The sequence below is a fragment of the Sinohyriopsis cumingii genome, chromosome 13 (assembly GCF_028554795.1).
Source record: "Sinohyriopsis cumingii isolate HCF-2022 chromosome 13, ASM2855479v2, whole genome shotgun sequence".
Classification (NCBI taxonomy): Eukaryota; Metazoa; Mollusca; class Bivalvia; order Unionida; family Unionidae; genus Sinohyriopsis; species Sinohyriopsis cumingii.
The window spans coordinates 79,448,349-79,467,464 of NC_142973.1; the positions used below are offsets into that span (position 1 = coordinate 79,448,349).

General features: G+C 33.9%; 2 protein-coding genes across 6 annotated transcripts in view; one reads left to right on the forward strand and one right to left on the reverse strand.

Annotated features, from left to right (window-relative positions):
- Positions 1–2,322: 2,322 nt before the first annotated feature.
- LOC149785877 (uncharacterized) lies at positions 2,323–18,466 on the forward strand. The gene is made up of 3 exons (XM_089979871.1): positions 2,323–2,500; positions 3,418–3,657; positions 17,521–18,466. The coding sequence occupies exons 1-3, from the start codon at positions 2,431–2,433 to the stop codon at positions 17,544–17,546; spliced, it is 336 nt and encodes a 111-aa protein (XP_089835997.1). The 5' UTR covers positions 2,323–2,430; the 3' UTR covers positions 17,547–18,466.
- Positions 10,384–19,116, reverse strand: part of LOC149785878 (carboxypeptidase B-like) — a 76,766-nt gene continuing 68,033 nt past the window's right edge. For all 5 annotated transcript variants that reach the window (XM_089979869.1, XM_089979868.1, XM_089979870.1 and 2 more), the window contains 3 exons: positions 15,618–15,820; positions 14,011–14,095; positions 10,384–11,068 (listed from right to left, as the gene is read on the reverse strand). In XM_089979869.1, the coding sequence (XP_089835995.1) occupies positions 10,881–11,068; positions 14,011–14,095; positions 15,618–15,820 (476 nt within the window). In that variant the 3' untranslated portion in view covers positions 10,384–10,880. The remainder of the gene's footprint in view (positions 11,069–14,010; positions 14,096–15,617; positions 15,821–19,116) is intronic.

The following is a 19,116-nucleotide window of genomic DNA, read 5'->3' on the forward strand; positions in this document are numbered from 1 at the left end:
GCACCTCATTTACGTTAATGGAGCAATGTTTTCTGCTGACTTGAACTGTTCAACGATTCGTTATATCTATTTCATTTTACAATTACATTTGTTTCTCTTTTTTTCATTCTCTTAGACTTCTGAATCGTTTCAACCTATTTTTCGTACAGAGATAACGGTTGCTCGTACAACACACCATTGATATAATCTTCATTGCAGTATTCAAGTTTGTAAACTACCGGATGGATTACCTATTATTACTGTCCTGATTCTGAATAATATTTGATGAAGTTAAGAAAAAATCCTGTTGCAAATACTCTTTTTGTTTCGGAATTCTGATTGTTTCATCAATTTTGAATTTTTTGACTTCCATATGTATCATTTGTCTCATCACAGAATATATTTATCTTTGCTTTTCACCCGGCTGAAATAGTTCCTTATATAAGGAAATCCTTTTTCTAACTTGCTTGGGCAATGTGTATGTAGATTATTGGATTATCTAAAATTTCAATTCAGCATATTGTAATATCCTTTTGTAAGGTTTAGTTTGTTCCCATAATTCATTGAGGTCTGTGTGAAAAAACTGGTCTTCCAGGATTGTAGTTTATACATTGTAGTTTATACATTGTACATTATACACCGCTCTTTGTCAGTCATTTCAAACGGTATCAATATGCTCGATAAATTGTCAGTGTCGTGATGAAAAAAGTCAACTGACATCAAACTACAATTGGAACTTTTATCCCAACAATTTGCAACATTGTTTTCAATCCTTTCAATGGCTGAATGAATTTTGATCCATGTAAGATTTTGCAACTTCCATGTCAGTCATAACTGTATACACCGAATCACCGTCTGATGTTTTGAATTTTTGCTTTCCAGAAGTTCCATATTTTAGATTCATGAATGTAAACCTGCTAAAGTTGATGATAACGTTGAGTTGGGCCTTAAATTTGGCAGAATGCAAGTTGGTTATTTATCTACATAAAATACGTAATTTGTTCATAGTTTTGATTGTGTAGCTATCAGTGATGGTACTGTGTATCTCAATGTTATCTACAAATCAGATTGCTTTCTGAAATATTACTAGAGATATTTTTCTTTCTGAGATCGGCAAATCTACATTTTGTTTTAAGGCAGTCCTTGCATTAGTGGATTTTTCAAGATAAATAAATATAACAATTCACTACAGTGATTTGTCGATTTTAATTTTTCACTCCAGTGAATTGTCTGCACCATTTTTCACAACTCTAAATAGTCACTGAGAACATTATGACCAAAGAATTTCATTCGCAATGATGTCTATTCTGTGGTCAAGTGGTCAGCATGGCGACCACTTACGTAGGAGTTCCAGATTCGAATCCTACTATATACCTAATGTTCTTAACTCTTTAATCTGATTTTTTTAACCATGAAGGATCTACCTACACTTGTTTTCTGTGCGAATTTACAAAAATATAGAACATAAACGGTAAACCTATGACTTCAATCTTTTATACAGCGTAGTTAACCATCGTATTTGAGCAAAAATAAAAATAAAATTTACTTGCATTGAATGAATAACATATTTCATCTCACTGTGATTACTTCTAGTAATGTCACTCACTCGATGAAATATGTTCGTTATTCACTAGTACAAGACAATTTCCTCAACGTATTCTTTCGAATGTGATTTTGCATCACAAATAACTCTGACAACATTTGAATATCATCCAAAACTTGAAAACAAGTACACATGATCTTTTTGTACCGTGATCGTTGCTTTTATGTGGACCTCATTGAATATTGCTAATAAATTCTTGAAAACTATTGAGTTCATCTTTTTGCAGCTTTGCTCAACCATTGTGCGAAAAGATCATTCAAATTACCTTTATCATGATTTTGAAGTACCACGGCTTTAGCATTTTTTAAATTCCAGTTAAGGTAGGGAATGTTTTAAATACCACCTTACTATGGTGTGCTTGAGCTGTGAATTATCGGCAGATTGTTGGCCCAATCTATGAAAAATACACTACTAAGGAAAGTTAGGTTCATTTGATTCAAGAATTGATAATTTTGCACCAGTTGCAAGGTTTAAATAGTACAGGAGTGGCTGTACCAGAGCATGGGGTTGATATGAGCTATGTCGTTTGATTTAATCAATCATGTTTATTTTAATTTGTCGATACAGCCAACACATGAAAGGTATTTACCATTTCAAAACCAAATTCACTAGTGGTGCAGTATTTCTACTGCCTACTAACCGATGTTTGTGTAAGGTACTCACACACGACACACCCATATATATGAATGACGTTTTTAAACGTACCTTTCTGTGATCAAACTGAATGTGACATATATAGCATCGCCTCGGGGAAAAAATGTGTAACGGAGATAAAATACAACACAGGGAGAAACCAAGTATTTGCGAACTAGTTGCTGAATCAAATCGGGAGTAAAGTTAAGTGATAAATGAAGATATCTGGAAATATGCTACCACTATTTTCCACTATGGTGATGCTTTTGGTTATGTCTGTTGCAGGTAAGATACAAACTGACATCATGATTGTTATACACTTCAAATGTAGCACAAGTAAGATATAAACTGACAACAACACGTTTGTTATAAACTTCAAACGATGGACTGTGAGTTTATAGCTTTGGGATATTCTGGACGCATTTTCACAATATACCAAGGTAATCGTCAAACACGAAGGCGCTCATGGCCGTCGTCACATAATGTCTTTTGGTTCGGTTATTTTGTCCATTTTAAACAATAAATATCCAACTATTTCTATCTCTGTGCAGTACGGAATGCTTAGCTTGCTAATTACTGTAGGACATCTTGCTTTAAAGCATGCTAATTTTCAACGTATCTGAATGTAAATATTCAATGCCCAAAATTTGGCAAGGCTATACCGTCAGTGATTGCCTTGCCGTTATCTTTATTTTAGTCCAACCGCCAGTGATTGTCTTGCCGTTATCATTATTTTAGTCCAATCACAATTTTTGGGCACGAATCTATGTGCTTAATTGTATTCTGCAATTGTTGATTTAAAAAGCAGCAAAAAAAAACAAAAAAAAAAAAAAAAAAAAACCAACAAATGATCTTCCTTGTTGGAAATAATACGGGCACCATGGGAATCGGCAGAGACAGCTGACTTTTGTCCACATGTAATTTATTTTTTCCTTTGGATCTGATGATTATGTCTATTCTTAAAAACGAATCCGTCAGACGGGTATAAAAAAATCTGCGTAAAAAAAGAAATCTGAAAAAAAATTATTTTTTTATTTCTAATTAATGATTCTTTGTCTGAATAAATCGTTCTTAAATTATTTAGAGGGTTACAGAAAGAAAAAACCCCGCAGAATATCAATAATCTAGATCACAGCTAGAAAACTAGGTCCCAGTCACTCGAACCCCATAACCGATTCATTTCTTCATTATATATTGAACAGGACTCGGGGCGAAACTGGATCTCAACCTAACAGCTTTGGCAGAAAATGCTACTGATCAAATGACACCAATACTTGAAACGTCTGAGGCGTTGATAAAGAAGGTACCAAACATTCCAAAAGTGACAAGCGACATTGAAAGCATTAATGATAATACTATTCATTTTCTCGGCGGAATTTTGTGTGCATATTGTCTAAGAACGAAGCTTCGGACTGAATGCGAACCCCTGTGCCAGTACAACGGTAACACTAGTTAAGATTTTTTTCTGAAACTTCATATAGTATACAAGTGTTTAGTAATCTGAGATAAAAGTAACTCTTTGTATTCCTTGTTAGTGTCGCGTTTGGTTGGTGTAGGACGTAACTTTAAAATCTTCGACTTGGAAAGGCTTGCTGATGAGTCATGGACACATGAAGTCAGAAAAAAACTAAAAATTACAACAACATGCAAGTTTACGAACCATTTACTTAACAATGACTGTTGTCTTGAGGTCATTGGAAATACTGAAAACAATGGGTATCAAGCTTGCCTCACGCAGGCGTTGTTCAATTTGCTCAGTAGTGAAACCTCTTGTGAGTGTCAATATAAAAATTATCTAGTTAAATATGGGTATTCTAATAAGTCACTTTATGTCATCGTTTGCTTAAAAATAATTTTGCAATCATTTCTTTGAATAAAGCTCATGAAACAAATAAACTGAAAGTTGTCGTAGAGGACACATCCATAAGAACGACACCAGTTCACAAACACCAGTATTTAAGCCATATCACCTTCCTTAACTATAAATTTAATCTTTATGTAAAGGGTACTTGTCCATAAATGACAAAATCTGATGGTTCACTGCGTGTGTTTTCTTGGTATATTTCATTGCAGGTTTTCCGACAGAATTTTTTAATGACTCCGTGTATTTCTGTTTAGATCTTTAACGCACTTTTCCGTTCGCTGACAATTGGGCTTTCGTGGATTGAAATGGAAAACTCTAATTCAGATAGTCTTATTTTTGTATTGGTTACTGAGTACAAAAGTAATAATTTTGTTCTTCACCGTTTAGCATTTTGACCCCACTTCACTCCCTCCGTTCTTTTGATCAGTTAAGGATGGTGATTACACTTATTATGGGAATTAGGTGGGTGATTGTATTCATCCTGGGCATTAGGTGGGTGATTGTATTCATCCTGGGAATTAGGTGGGTGATTGTATTCATCCTGGGCATTAGGTGGGTGATTGTATTCATCCTGGGAATTAGGTGGGTGATTGTATTCATCCTGGGAATTAGGTGGGTGATTGTATTCATCCTGAGAATTAGGTGGGTGATTGTATTCATCCTGGGAATTAGGTGGGTGATTGTATTCATCCTGGGAATTAGGTGGGTGATTGTATTCATCCTGGGAATTAGGTGGGTGATTGTATTCATCCTGGGAATTAGGTGGGTGATTGTATTCATCCGATGCTGACGCTAATGTATTGAGGAGAATTCATACTATCGTGGGCCTGATTCTCAGATATCCAGCATAAAATTAGTGTCGTTCAACCAGACTCAGTTCTGTAAATACATCGTTGATCTTTGTTATCAACAGAAGACGTTTCCATTAATACTTTGTACAAGTCGACTTTAGCCCGTTTTACTTCATCTTAAGTCGAGAACGCTTTCTCCTTTCTTGGTCATTCGTTGCAGCTCAGGCAAGTAAAAAACTCCTTTAAACACAGCTCCGCTCATGTCTTCCAAGTTATAGGCAGGACAATGTACTATGATGTGTAAAATATTTCAACATACATTACTTCAAATTTCTTTGAAAACGTAGATTTTCAGTGGTGACTAAATGAATGTGACCTTTTTCAAGTTCTTTTTTTAAATGCTTGGTTCATAAATTATGTCCCTTTGTCTCTTTGCCACTGTAGAGGTTGTGGATGACTTTGTTCCAAGGCCAGTTTCAAAGCTCTCACTAACTCTGGAATTGTTTTAGAAATCAGAGGATCTACCCACACGGGTAAACGTTCTACCAACAGTCAAACACAGCATCGATGATTTTTGTTGGTGCTTTTTGAATGATTTTTCTTCCCATCGGATGATTAAATGTATCAATGTTTACCTAAACGAGCAGAGTGTCCCTTTTTGCACATTTTCTGTAAGACTGCTCTTTCTTGGGAGGACGACAGCGTGCTGCCTTCATGGTGATATCTTTGTTTCATGAGCAAAACCACTAATTTTTATAGTTGGATAGTAAATGTGACCTAATAAAGTTAGACCCCATACATTTTCGAATGCTATATTGATCCTACAGTACCACGTGATGTTAAACATAAGGACAATTGTAATATAGAATTTACAATACTACATCTATTACCCTCAAAGTATTGCTAATGTCACCCACAACCATGATTACTTAGCGTCTTTAAAGGAAAAATTAAGCTTGTATAGAATATATGGACTGTATGTATATTTTTTTCTTCACAATATTGTTAGATGCTTGGAATGATAAAATTAATACAAAAGGTTGTACACAATACTTTTTGCCTACGGCTGAATCCCAGAGCGATGAATGTGTTTGACATCATTGGTGTCAAAGTGGGTGGGTGGGTGGGGTGGGGGATGAAAAGGATTTTTAACGTAGCTTTAACAATTTTCCGGTCATATCGCTATGATGTCCTCAGAGTGGCAGTTTATCATCATGGCTAGCACTGAGGTATCATGCTCAGACCTGTAGTATTATGTACCACTCAGTCATTATCCTGACACCATGCCGACCGGTCCTCCCATATCTAATCACTAAGGCCACCAGACCGGTCAACAATTAATGTCAAAGTGCAGTATTTTGCTGCTATCATGTATTACTATTACGGAGGTCAATATTGTCTAGAGTGTGAAACTGAATTGTTTTAATCAATAAACCACCTTTCTAACTTCTAACTGTGATCAAAATAATACTTGGCCATTGTTTTTAAAAAAGGATCATTTATAGTTTCCATAAACTGAAGCAAGAGATGTAAATGATACATTACAGATTGAAATAATCTACTGGATACACAATATGATTCTTCGTAAAGAAAAGTTGTCAAAACTCCTGTTTTCGTTATGTCACTATTGTTTTGCATGGAGCATAATTGTTATCAACGCTGGAAGAGACACTTCGTCATTAAATTGCATCAGAATAATAATCTTGACTGACAACAATTAATCGTTCGTGTATCCCTTTTAAAAAATAAAATGAATTTGTTCAGAGTTTTATGGCATTATTAAGGCTAGTGACTGTCTGCTATGAAATACCAACTAAATTTTATCCTTTTTTTGCAGGAAATCATCTTTAGCTGTAAAATGCTATTTTTATTTAGCGAGATAAATTCTTTGAGAGAAACTTCGACGCCGTTCTCCAAATGAGGGTACATTAAATTAATACAAAGTAGCTTTAGAAACAGTTTGAGATTCTTTGATTCACCAGGTATATGTTTTAATGAAATATCTTCAGCAATTCTTTTTCCACGAAGAAAGCATTCGTTGAATTATCTCTACATGTGTTACGGTTTACCCAAGAAATGAATTTTTTAAAATAAATGTGTTAACGTTGCTGCCATTATTCATCTATGTATTTGCAATTTCAACCGTCATCATTAACATTAATATGAACTGAAAAGAAGAATGTACAATCAAACGAACAGCTGTATTAGCAGAGTGAAAGAATAAAGAATGCACAAGAATAATAGGAGAATTACTAAACATATGAATAGACAACAAATGAGAATAAAGAAAGAGGATGAAGAAACTAACAATACAAGAGTGTAAGATTGTAATTGTAAATAGAAAATATCCACAAAGTGACTGTTCGTTTCACATATTTACATTTAACCATAGTGAAACCATGAAGTGAAATACAGTTGTTGGGCACAAAATATAAATATATAAGTGTTACTTTTAATTAACGGTTTAGTGTTTTCATAATAGCCCATATTTTAGAATTTTATACTAGTGATTGTCATATTTAATCTCTTTTTATATCAGAAAAGTTTTACAATGTTTTCAATTTATTATAAACGTTTCCAGCATATACGGTAAATTTGCGCAGCTTGGTAAGTATTTCTGAGATAGAAATAGAAAATATATCTCCAAGTTGGACCTTTTGTAAGGATTCTGGCAAATTCCACACACAGAAGGACCAAAGGCCGTTTTGCCTTTTTGTCCAGATGAACTATACCAAATAAAGTGATTACGTTTGGTATGAAATTTTCTCCATTCCAGCGTTTAATGAACATGATAAGATCTGGTATAGATAACTGCGATATTTATATCGATGACGTCATTATCTACAATGATACCTGGAACGATTATTTGGAAAGCAATCAAACAATTTTCAGCGATTCCATGATGCAAATATAATTGATTGATGCAATAGTACATTTTACCGTACTTGTATTATATTTTAGGACATATTGGGGGCACGATCAATTACATGTAGAAGTTAAGGTCAGGGCTGTCTCTAACTTTCCGGTGACTGTTAGTAGAAAGCAGCTGATGCGTGCTTTGGGTGTGGCTAGTTATATCCAAAAATTTTGTTGAAATTGTGTTTACAAATGTTGAACCTCTGACAAATTTGTTTAATAAGGAGACCACGTTTCATTGGTCTGAAAAATGTCACGAGGCTTTTGATAAATTAAATGCCATATTTTTAACGCACCAGTTCTATCAGCTCCAAATTTCAGTCAATTAAGTTAAATGTCTGTTGATGCAAGTGATTTAAGGGTTGGTGGAATTTTGATTTAGGAAGACACAAATGATGTGGATCATCCAGTGTGCTATTTATTTAACGAACAAAAAAGCACTGAAAAAAATATTCCTCAATCGAAAAAGAATGTTTGGCTTTGATACTGGCTTTGCAACAATTTGAAGTGGATATTAGTTTAGCTCCTTCTCCGATTATTTTATTCAGTGATCACACCTCCTTGCTTTCATCAAGAAAATGAAAAACAAAAATCAGAGATTATTAAGGAGGAGTTTGATATTGTTGGAATACAATATTGACATTATGCAGATCAATGTATATTTGTTTAATATGTAAATGAAAGCTTAATTGTTTAAATATTTGTTTTTATGAGGGGAAGTGTACATGTAATGTGTATTTAATGTGTATTGTGTGTTGTATTTAGTACGTTTAGGACTATTTGGGATCAAATTCACAAGTTCACAAGTTCTTTTTAAAATTTTACTTTGTATTCTATGGAATTAAATTATTTGTTGAATTTTACTAAACTTGTTGGTTTTAACTCTTCTCTGCTACTTAGGTTAAGCCCACAGAGGCGTAACATTTTATCGAGTTCCCATTTAAATTGTAAAAGTAGCGGAGAAAGTGGAATATGTTGGCTTTTTAACAATTTCTCTTTAGACAGCTGCTTAAGCTGCTACATTCCTTTCAAACCTTCGATGGTCTCTTTTAATGATTTACATGGCATTTTTCTATCCAGTAAGTAATTGAAAATGTTTAATCTGTACAAAGAATGTTTCTGGTTACTTCATATTATATGACACTTATTTCTATTGAATCGTCAAAATTGATCATGACACAAGTGTTCAAGCGTAACTTAATCAAAGTTGTAGTTAAAATTTCAGATTTTGAGAAACATCGTAGTCGTTTAAGACGTATCTATTCAAAGTATGACATTCTTGGTCAGCTAATGAAATCTTAAACACAGTAGTATATTGCGGGACCTTTCTGATTGGTAAACTGTAAGATGTCCGTGAAGGTTTATTACCTGTTTTGTAAAACCACTCTTTTATTTCCAAATTTGAAATATTTCTTTAATTGGTATTGAAACAATATATCTTCATTGTTCATTGATGTTATCATTGGCAAACTCTTTGTAAATCATGACATTATCATTATGAACATAAATTTCTGAAACATGTTCGAGTCTAACATCTGAAAGAGGAAGATATTTCAAAATGAATCTGTGTGAGTATTTGCTCTACAGTGTCAAAACTTTTGTCAAAGTTAAGCGGCACCCATTTTTGAATATCATCTTTAACTTTTATTCTGTAAATTTCAATACATGCTACAGACTTGTTCAAATGTCATTTGTTATTCATGAGATGTTTAAATTAATGTGTGACAAATACTTTATAGTCACGAAGAGGTGGGGAAAGATGGTGGATCTTTGGCAACTAAGTATATTACATGGCTGAGTTGGTTGACTGATTCTTCGTTTCAATATGCAAGACAGCATTGATCATTTCTATAATAATGTTATGGCATTGCCATAAGGATCCCTTATATACTACTGTTATGTCATTGCTGTAGTGGTCATTTCTATACTACTGTTATGCCATTACCATATGGATCCTTTATATACTACTGTTATGGCATGGACATAGTGATCATTTCTATACTAATGTTATGGCAATCCCGTAATGACCATTTCTATACTACTATTATGTCATTGCTGTAGTGGTCATTTCTATACTACTGTTATGCCATTGCCATAAGGATCCTTTATATACTACTGTTATGGCATGGACGTAGTGATCATTTCTATACTAAGGTTATGGCAATCCCGTAACGACCATTTCTATACTACTGTTATGTCATTGCTGTAGTGGTCATTTCTATACTACTGTTATGGCATTGCCATAAGGATCCTTTATATACTACTGTTATGGCATTGACATAGTGATCATTTCTATACTACTGTTATGGCAATCCCATAACGACCATTTCTATACTACTGTTGTGTCATTACTGTAGTGGTCATTTCTTTACTACTGTTATGGCATTGCCGTAATGACCATTTCTATACTAATGTTATGGCATTGCCGTAACACCCAATTGTTTGACGTTAAATATCAAACAATGAACGAATCTCAGTCACCAATCTTCCTATATATGTTTGAGCCCTAACCCAGGCAGATTGCAGGTCAAAAACATGTATGGCTCCGCTTCAGGAATGAATACAATTCATAATGTAATGAAACTATCAACAAAACCTGGTCTCGTCATTCTTTTCATTTCATTTTGTAACATTTTCATGAATTATTTTCAAAGTTCTTTGTGTTTCTCCAAAAATATTAATTTGTTTAGATGAGGATTTTAAAATAAATTGCACCACAGAAACATGAATGAGGTGAGATATTTAATTCAGGATGGACAAAATATTTCACACGCAACACCATTCTCAGATTCAATTACAAACAACTGGATTTACGTACACAATATTTTAGTTACCGTAATTCACAGGTAGAATGCGATTAAATATTAATATTTTGTTTAAGGCATTTAGAAAGAAGTTGCATCGTTAAGAAAAAACTTAGATCTGAACAAGACAGTCAAGCTGAGGAACTAACGTTTGGTTTCCATTTTCTAAACAATGTGATGTCTTTGGAAGTCAATGAAGTTCTGACCCTAAATAAACATGTAACAAATTTGGCATCATAAACAGTTATTTGAAATGATAATTAGAATTCGAATTGTATTTTTGCAAAGTTCTATTTATTATTGTATATATATTTGGCTAATGCCACGAGACCCTGCAATGTTTCTTCGCCAGATGGAATGATTTGGTCAGGTGGAAGAAGGAATCCATATTTCCCAGTGTCCCTCAGCTCTACGCCATATGAATATTTTATCCCAGCTTTTGCATATGTCCAGTCGGCACTGCTACCACTTGCTATGTCTAAAATGCATGACATACATGTATTAAACCATTTGCTGTCTAAAATGCAAGACATACATGTATTAAACCACTTGTCATGTCTAAAATGCAAAACACACATGTATTAAACCACTTGATATGTCTAAAATGCAAGACATACATGTATTAAACCATTTGCTATGTCTAAAATGCAAGATATACATATATTAAACCACTTGTCATGTCTAAAATGCAAGACATACATGTATTAAACCATTTGTCATGTCTAAATTGCAAGATATACATGTATTAAACCACTTGTCATGTCTAAAATGCAAGACATACATGTATTAAACCACTTGCTATGTCTAAAATGCAAGACATACATGTATTAAACCACTTGCTATGTCTAAAATGCAAGACATACATGTATTAAACCACTTGTCATGTCTAAAATGCAAGATATACATGTATTAAACCACTTGTCATGTCTAAATTGCAAGACATACATGTATTAAACCACTTGCTATGTCTAAAATGCAAGACATACATGTATTAAACCACTTGTCATGTCTAAAATGCAAGACATACATGTATTAAACCATTTGTCATGTCTAAATTGCAAGATATACATGTATTAAACCACTTGTCATGTCTAAAATGCAAGACATACATGTATTAAACCACTTGCTATGTCTAAAATGCAAGACATACATGTATTAAACCACTTGATATGTCTAAAATGCAAGACATACATGTATTAAACCACTTGTCATGTCTAAAATGCAAGATATACATGTATTAAACCACTTGTCATGTCTAAATTGCAAGACATACATGTATTAAACCACTTGCTATGTCTAAAATGCAAGACATATATGTATTAAACCATTTGCTATATCTGAAATGCAAGACATACATTTATTAAACCACTTGCTATGTCTAAAATGCAAGATATACATGTAATAAACCACTTGCTATGTCTAAAATGCAAGACATACATGTAATAAACCACTTGCTATGTCTAAAATGCAAGACATACATGTATTAAACCACTTGCTATGTCTGAAATGCAAGACATACATGTATTAAACCATTTGCTGTCTAAAATGCAAGACATACATGTATTAAATCATTTGCTATGTCTGAAATGCAAGACATACATGTATTAAACCATTTGCTGTCTAAAATGCAAGACATACATGTAATAAACCACTTGCTATGTCTAAAATGCAAGACATACATGTAATAAACCACTTGCTATGTCTAAAATGCAAGACATACATGTATTAAACCACTTGCTATGTCTGAAATGCAAGACATACATGTATTAAACCATTTGCTATGTCTAAAATGCAAGACATACATGTAATAAACCACTTGCTATGTCTAAAATGCAAGACATACATGTATTAATCCACTTGCTATGTTTGAAATGCAAGACATACATGTATTAAACCATTTGCTATGTCTAAAATGCAAGACATACATGTATTAAATCATTTGCTATGTCTGAAATGCAAGACATACATGTATTAAACCATTTGCTATGTCTAAAATGCAAGACATACATGTATTAAATCATTTGCTATGTCTGAAATGCAAGACATACATGTATTAAACCATTTGCTATGTCTAAAATGCAAGACATACATGTATTAAATCATTTGCTATGTCTGAAATGCAAGACATACATGTATTAAACCACTTGCTATGTCTAAAATGCAAGACATACATGTATTAAACCACTTGCTATGTCTAAAATGCAAGACAAAGAATCAAAATATGCGAACATTAAAGTGCAAGCATATATTTTTAAATTTATTTGCATGTTTTAACACGCACGCCATGACAAGGGAAATATAATTCAAGTGATGCTGGAATCCACGGCATGGAAAATATTTATGATTTTCTTCTTTAAGTCAGATGCTTCTCATCCATTAATTTACATGCTATGTCGTCTGTGTTGTGAAACTAGTTTGGAGTGCATTTTACTATTTAAACAATCGTTCCTTGTAGCTCTACCACATAAACCACAAACAATACTGTGACCACCATCGTTCCGTGTATTTCTAGTTCTGATACCCTGAACAACACTATGAAAACGATCGTTCCGTGTAAGTCTAGCACAGATATCCCAAACTATACCATGAAAACTATCATTCAGTTTAAATCTAACACAAACAGCCCCAACTCTATTATAATAAAAACCGTTTTGTGTAACTACAACCCTGATACCCCGAATGATACTATGAAAACGATCGTTCCGTGTAACTCCAACCCTGATACACTGAACTGAACAATCCTATAAAAGCGATCGTCCCATGTAACTCCAATGATGACACCCTGAATAATCCTAGGAAAACAATCGTTCAGTGTAACTCAAACCCTGATACCCTGAACAATACTATGAAAACTATCATTCTATGTAACTCCAACCCTAATACCCTGACAGCTACATGCAGGAACAATGAGAGTCTTCAAACACGAAGACATTAAGAGATAGCAGAGAATCAAAATACTTTCTCTTTGATGTAAAAGTGTAATTTATTTTTGACAAGACACAAAAGCACGAGATCACAAGATTGCGTTTATAAATTTGGTCACATTAAGGAGTTATGATGGACAATATTGCATTTAACATTAAATCATATAATTAATAACACAGCAGCTGTTTGCAGGGGGTCCATTGGTCGACATGTTTAAAGCGCTCGCCTATACCGACCATTGTCATTTCACCACTGCGTGGATTCCAATCAAAGGCTCGGCCTATGTGGGTATGTGAGAATGCTTGCCAGTGGGTATGTGAGAATGCTTGCCAGTAGCTCCCCGTGGGGTTTTGGGGTTCTTACCCATCAGTTATACTGATCGTCATGTTTAGCATATCATGTGCTGAAAATGGCGTTAAGCCAACAATAACAACAACAACAACAACAACGGCTTGCTACAGGAGAATTTAATATTAATATTGTATTGTAACTCACAAATGATATTTCCTATGCTGCCATGCTCGTACTTAGTACCATTGACTCTTTCCAGGGCCGCACACGTCTCCATAGCTCCTTCGTCCTGGCGAAGAGGAAAAGAGGGAAAGATCAATATCGCTATAAATGTTTCTTAAATGTTTGGTCAGAATGAAGGAATATTTTCAAAGCAACACTTATTTTGAAGGAAAACACATCTGGAATGGTCACATTTTAATTTTCCTAAGGTCTTTGAACAATTGGCAAGGAGATAATTTACTATATTTCTTGGCTTTCTGATTAAAATATAAATCAAATAAGCAGGGGGAAAAAATCCATATGACCTAGAGAGATTAATCATGGTGATGACAGACCCTCCTCCTCCCCTGCAACAAAGGACGGTGCACTGAATACGCTGTTGTAATGTAAAGTAATGCATATCTGTACAAAATTAATTTAAGACAAAGACATTCTTTGATCATTATCAGCTACATTTTATTTATGATTTCGTATTTACAAAAATATTTAAAGTACATATTTCATATTTACTCTAGAATCAAAAGACAGGAACAAAATTAAATACTAAAATATATTTAAAACAGCAAAGCATAAAATACCGCCCTTAGTAATATCCATTTAGGCTGTCGTCTCTGAACACAACAGACAGGAACTTATTTATAAATTGAATTTTATCCAATATATTGACTCGTATGCAAAACCATTCACCCTTTCACTATTCAAAGGATGTATATCCCCATCTTTTCTCAGTTTCTCATCAAGCCCCATCTGACTTTATATATATATATATATATATATATATATATATATATATATATATATATATATATATATATATATAACACCAGCACGTAGAATGTGTCCTCTCTTTTTTCTTCTGTTTTTTCTACTCTTTTTCCCCTCTATTTTCTTCTTCTTTTTCTTTTTTTCTTCTTTTCTTTTTTTAATTATGTCCCCTGTTTACAATTAGCTAAGAATATTTTTATATTATTCTATTTTGCAGAATAACTTAATTGGTGAAAGTATAAACTAATATAAAAATAAGTGTACTAATTCTTTAAAAATGAAAGTGCATTTTTAAATTAATTCTCAATATATTATGATTAATTATTTATAAAATACTTGATAGTAAGTAATATGCACGCCATAATTTGTTATTATATCAATTGAGTTCTGATAAAATACTGAACATTCGTCAAGAATATATCAAGATATAATATATTATTTGTATTTTTAAATTTATTTATTTATTTATTTTCTATATCTTTAATAAGTGTGCATTATGCATAATAAAAATACTGATAAAACTGTTTATCTCTCTTTAGTCACACACACACACACACACACACACACACACACACACACACACACATATATATATATATATATATATATATATATATACATTCCAGTCTTAAGAGAGGGCGTTGAAATTCTATTCAATGTTGATTTGTCAAAGTGATTTCCGACTGTTATGCTGGCACATACACGCAGTTAAAAGAAGACGAGAGCAATAAAAAATGAATAGTTAGTTTGATAGCATAGGTATTACAACTTTATATTGCTTTAACACAGGGCAACACGCAGAGACCTTAACAAGTTTAGCTTACTTGTTGTTTGAAATCTGGGGGAAGTTCCTTGGTATATCCCCAGGGTGTCATCCAGAGCTGAGAATAGCTGTGAAAATCTATAAATCCTGTGATGTTCTTGGTTTGTGTCATTATGTAGTCTGCAACCCCTTTGACCTCTACTTCTGAGAATGCAAAAGGTCCACAATAGTCGTCACTGCAAGGGTTTTTACTGGCCCCCGATTCTGCAGAGAGAAAATTACTGATAGAATCATCTGATTTCTCACAATCTGTAGACTTAAGTTAGTTGTGTTTCCAAACACAAGGCATGGAGACACGGACACTGGACGTGTAGGGCTCGGTGACTGGGACAGTGCAAAATGTGAAAGTAACTCATTTTGACTAAATTTTAGCTTCACTAAATTTTAGCATTTGTTTCCTTTTACTGTTCGAGTATTGACCTCCATGCAGTTATATATATATATATATATATATATATATATATATATATATATATATATATATATATATATATATAGACAACAAGATGCGGGGCAAACGCCGTCAGGTAAATTACGCGATAATTTTCCCAGAACTCAACAACGTAAACAAATAGGCAAGGAATGCAGATACAAATAAACTTCTCAACTACCAACTTATAATATTTATAAATGATTTTCAGATAGTATAATTTAGAGTAAAACGTGTGTACTCCCTCTCTCTCAGAGAAAGCGAGGGTCAATAGGTAACGCAATCAAAAGCTTCGATTTGATTATCAATAAAAATAACATACTGAAATGGATCTGACTGGTAGAGGTACATATAATAGTGGGCTAAATCGAACTTTGATGTCGAGGTACATATAAGAGTGGGCAAAATCGAACTTTGATGTCGAGGCACATAATAGTGGGCTAAATCGAACTTTGATATCGAGGTACATATGAAAGTGGGCTAAATCGACCTTTGATGTTGAGGCACATATGATAATGGGCTAAATCGAACTTTGATGTCGACCAGTAAAGGGAATGAATATATACATTATCATAATTTATAGGTATGTTAATAATTATTTATACTTCTGTTTAACATGTGGTTTGGTTAGGATTGCTGGGCTTTTGTTACCTCAGCTTTCGTGTCCCCGAGAGAAGATACTTGTGTTTAGTTCAAAAATGAACACTCTTCCTGCTTGCACATCATTAGCCGCTATTATGGATTGATAATGGAGACGTTTACTGATATCTACGTGACTTCTTTGTTTGTCTGCACTGCTCAGTTTAGCGGGAAATCATAGTGAAACGCACTAGATATCGTTACTTTACTGCGTTTCTTTCTCATGGTGTCTTTTATGTATAACATGTTTACAATTAAGTGGATATTTTTAGACTGACTTAAAAAAAAACATGCCATTTTCTTTGTCTCGGTGTGAAAGCCTTCTAGGGGCTTTTTAGCATGAACCACCTACTTAAGATGCAAAAAAGTTATTTAGATTTACTTTAATCAAATACAACGTACAAATAACGACAGACTCCTCTGTTTTAATTCAGAAGAGCTGTCCCTCATTAACATGTTTATAATCATGCGCCGCACACAAACATTGGACGTGAATACTAGTAAAGAATTCTTGTTACTTTAAAGGAAAATATAGGGTGAGAAAAATAAACTACGTTGGGGTTTGGACAGAGAAAAGGAAATCCCAGTCGCGGGGTTACATTATATGTCTCAGTACTCGGGCAAGCCTCGTAGGGAGACAAATAATATAACCCCTTGACTGGGATTTCCTTGTCTCGTTCTCAACCCCAACATAACTTCTATATTTACCATGTTCTTTATTCTAATTTTAGTAAGAGACTTCTAATTATAACTAAGATTTGATCCTGTGAGCATCTGGAACTATCCAGAATGAAATGTTCCACTGAGTATTAATTGTTTTTTCCTTTCTTTCTAGGAAATGTTAATTGTGCCCTGAGGTAATGTAGAGGACATTATGATCTTGTTTTTCTAGAAATTATTAATTCGTGCTATAAGATCCTGAGGCAGAATCCTAATTGTGTCCAGTTTTTCATTATATTCAAAGTAATATTCTCTGCAAATACAAAGTGCTCAAAATAACATTCTTGGAAATAAAGGCCTGAATTCATAGAGAAATTCCGATAAGGATATATTCATGTATTGTATTACTGTGATTGAACACAAGACTGTTGGCACATCACTACGACACATGCCACCACAGGCACATCAACACTTTCAGCGCTGGATTTGTTTTGGAATGTCATTAAAGGTTATTGAGAACTTTAGGTATTATGAATTGTATTGGAAATTCTAGGATTATATGGGATTTAATTCGCAATACCGTAAGTTCCTCTTACATTTTTCACTTTGTACTCAAGGGAAATCAATTATTTGCTGAATTTACAAAGCTTCGTGCTTCTCACTCTTTTCTATTACTTTTTCAGGACCAAAGAGTGGTAATACATACGAAAGACATTAACTCACCAATTAACCTTTTCTTTCTGTATTCAGCAAGTTTGCAACCTGTTCACATTTGACTAATTTTTGATACTCGTTCTTCTATTATAATATGGGCTATTAGTGACAGGGTACTTTTCGGATACTTTTCTGTTTAATAACCATTACTTGGGACCTATTCCGATATTTTGCTGTCAGGACTAATTGATTGGAGCGTCCGCCTCGGACGCACGAGGTCGCGGGTTCGAACCCCGGCCTAGTCATTCCAAAGGCTTATAAAAAAAAATGGTACGAACAGCTGCCTCGCTTGGCGCTCAGCATTAAAAGGCTAGAGTTAGGACTGGTTGGCTTAATTGGTGTCAGGATAATTTGACTTGGTGAGATGTGATGCTACGTGTCTGCGGCATGATGCCTCAGTGCTAGACATCACTATGCAGCAATATGACTAAACAATTTAAAGTTACGTTAAAAATCCATATCACACACACACACACACGCACGCGCGCGCGCGCGCGCACACACACACACACACACACACACACACATATATATATATATATATATATATATATATATATATATATATATATATATATATATATATATATATATATATATATATATATATTTATATAGACACACACACTTTTATAGGCCATATTTACGAACAAATCGTCATTCTGCACCATCGCCGCTGCATACAGTGTCTCTGCTATCTTGAAAGGAACAATACAGTTTTGCTTATTATCCCTAATGTTATCCATCTCTGTCTTAATAGCCCATTAGCCCACAGATGCACACACTTGATCCCTTTACTTTGTTGTCATGACATACCAAAGTAAGTCTGATAGATGTCCTGACTGTAATTTAAATGAGACAAAATTATTCGTACAAATGTGTTAACATGTATTTATGTCAAACGAACAAATTGAGGAACCTTCACTCTCAAGCTCTTTAGTTTCGGAGATAAGTAGTTCTTGCGATTATTCCACAGTCCAATGCATACATGGAAGTGATTGGTAAAAAACCCCAAATCTTTTGCAGTTTCACAGATTGTGGAGTAGATATAGATTCA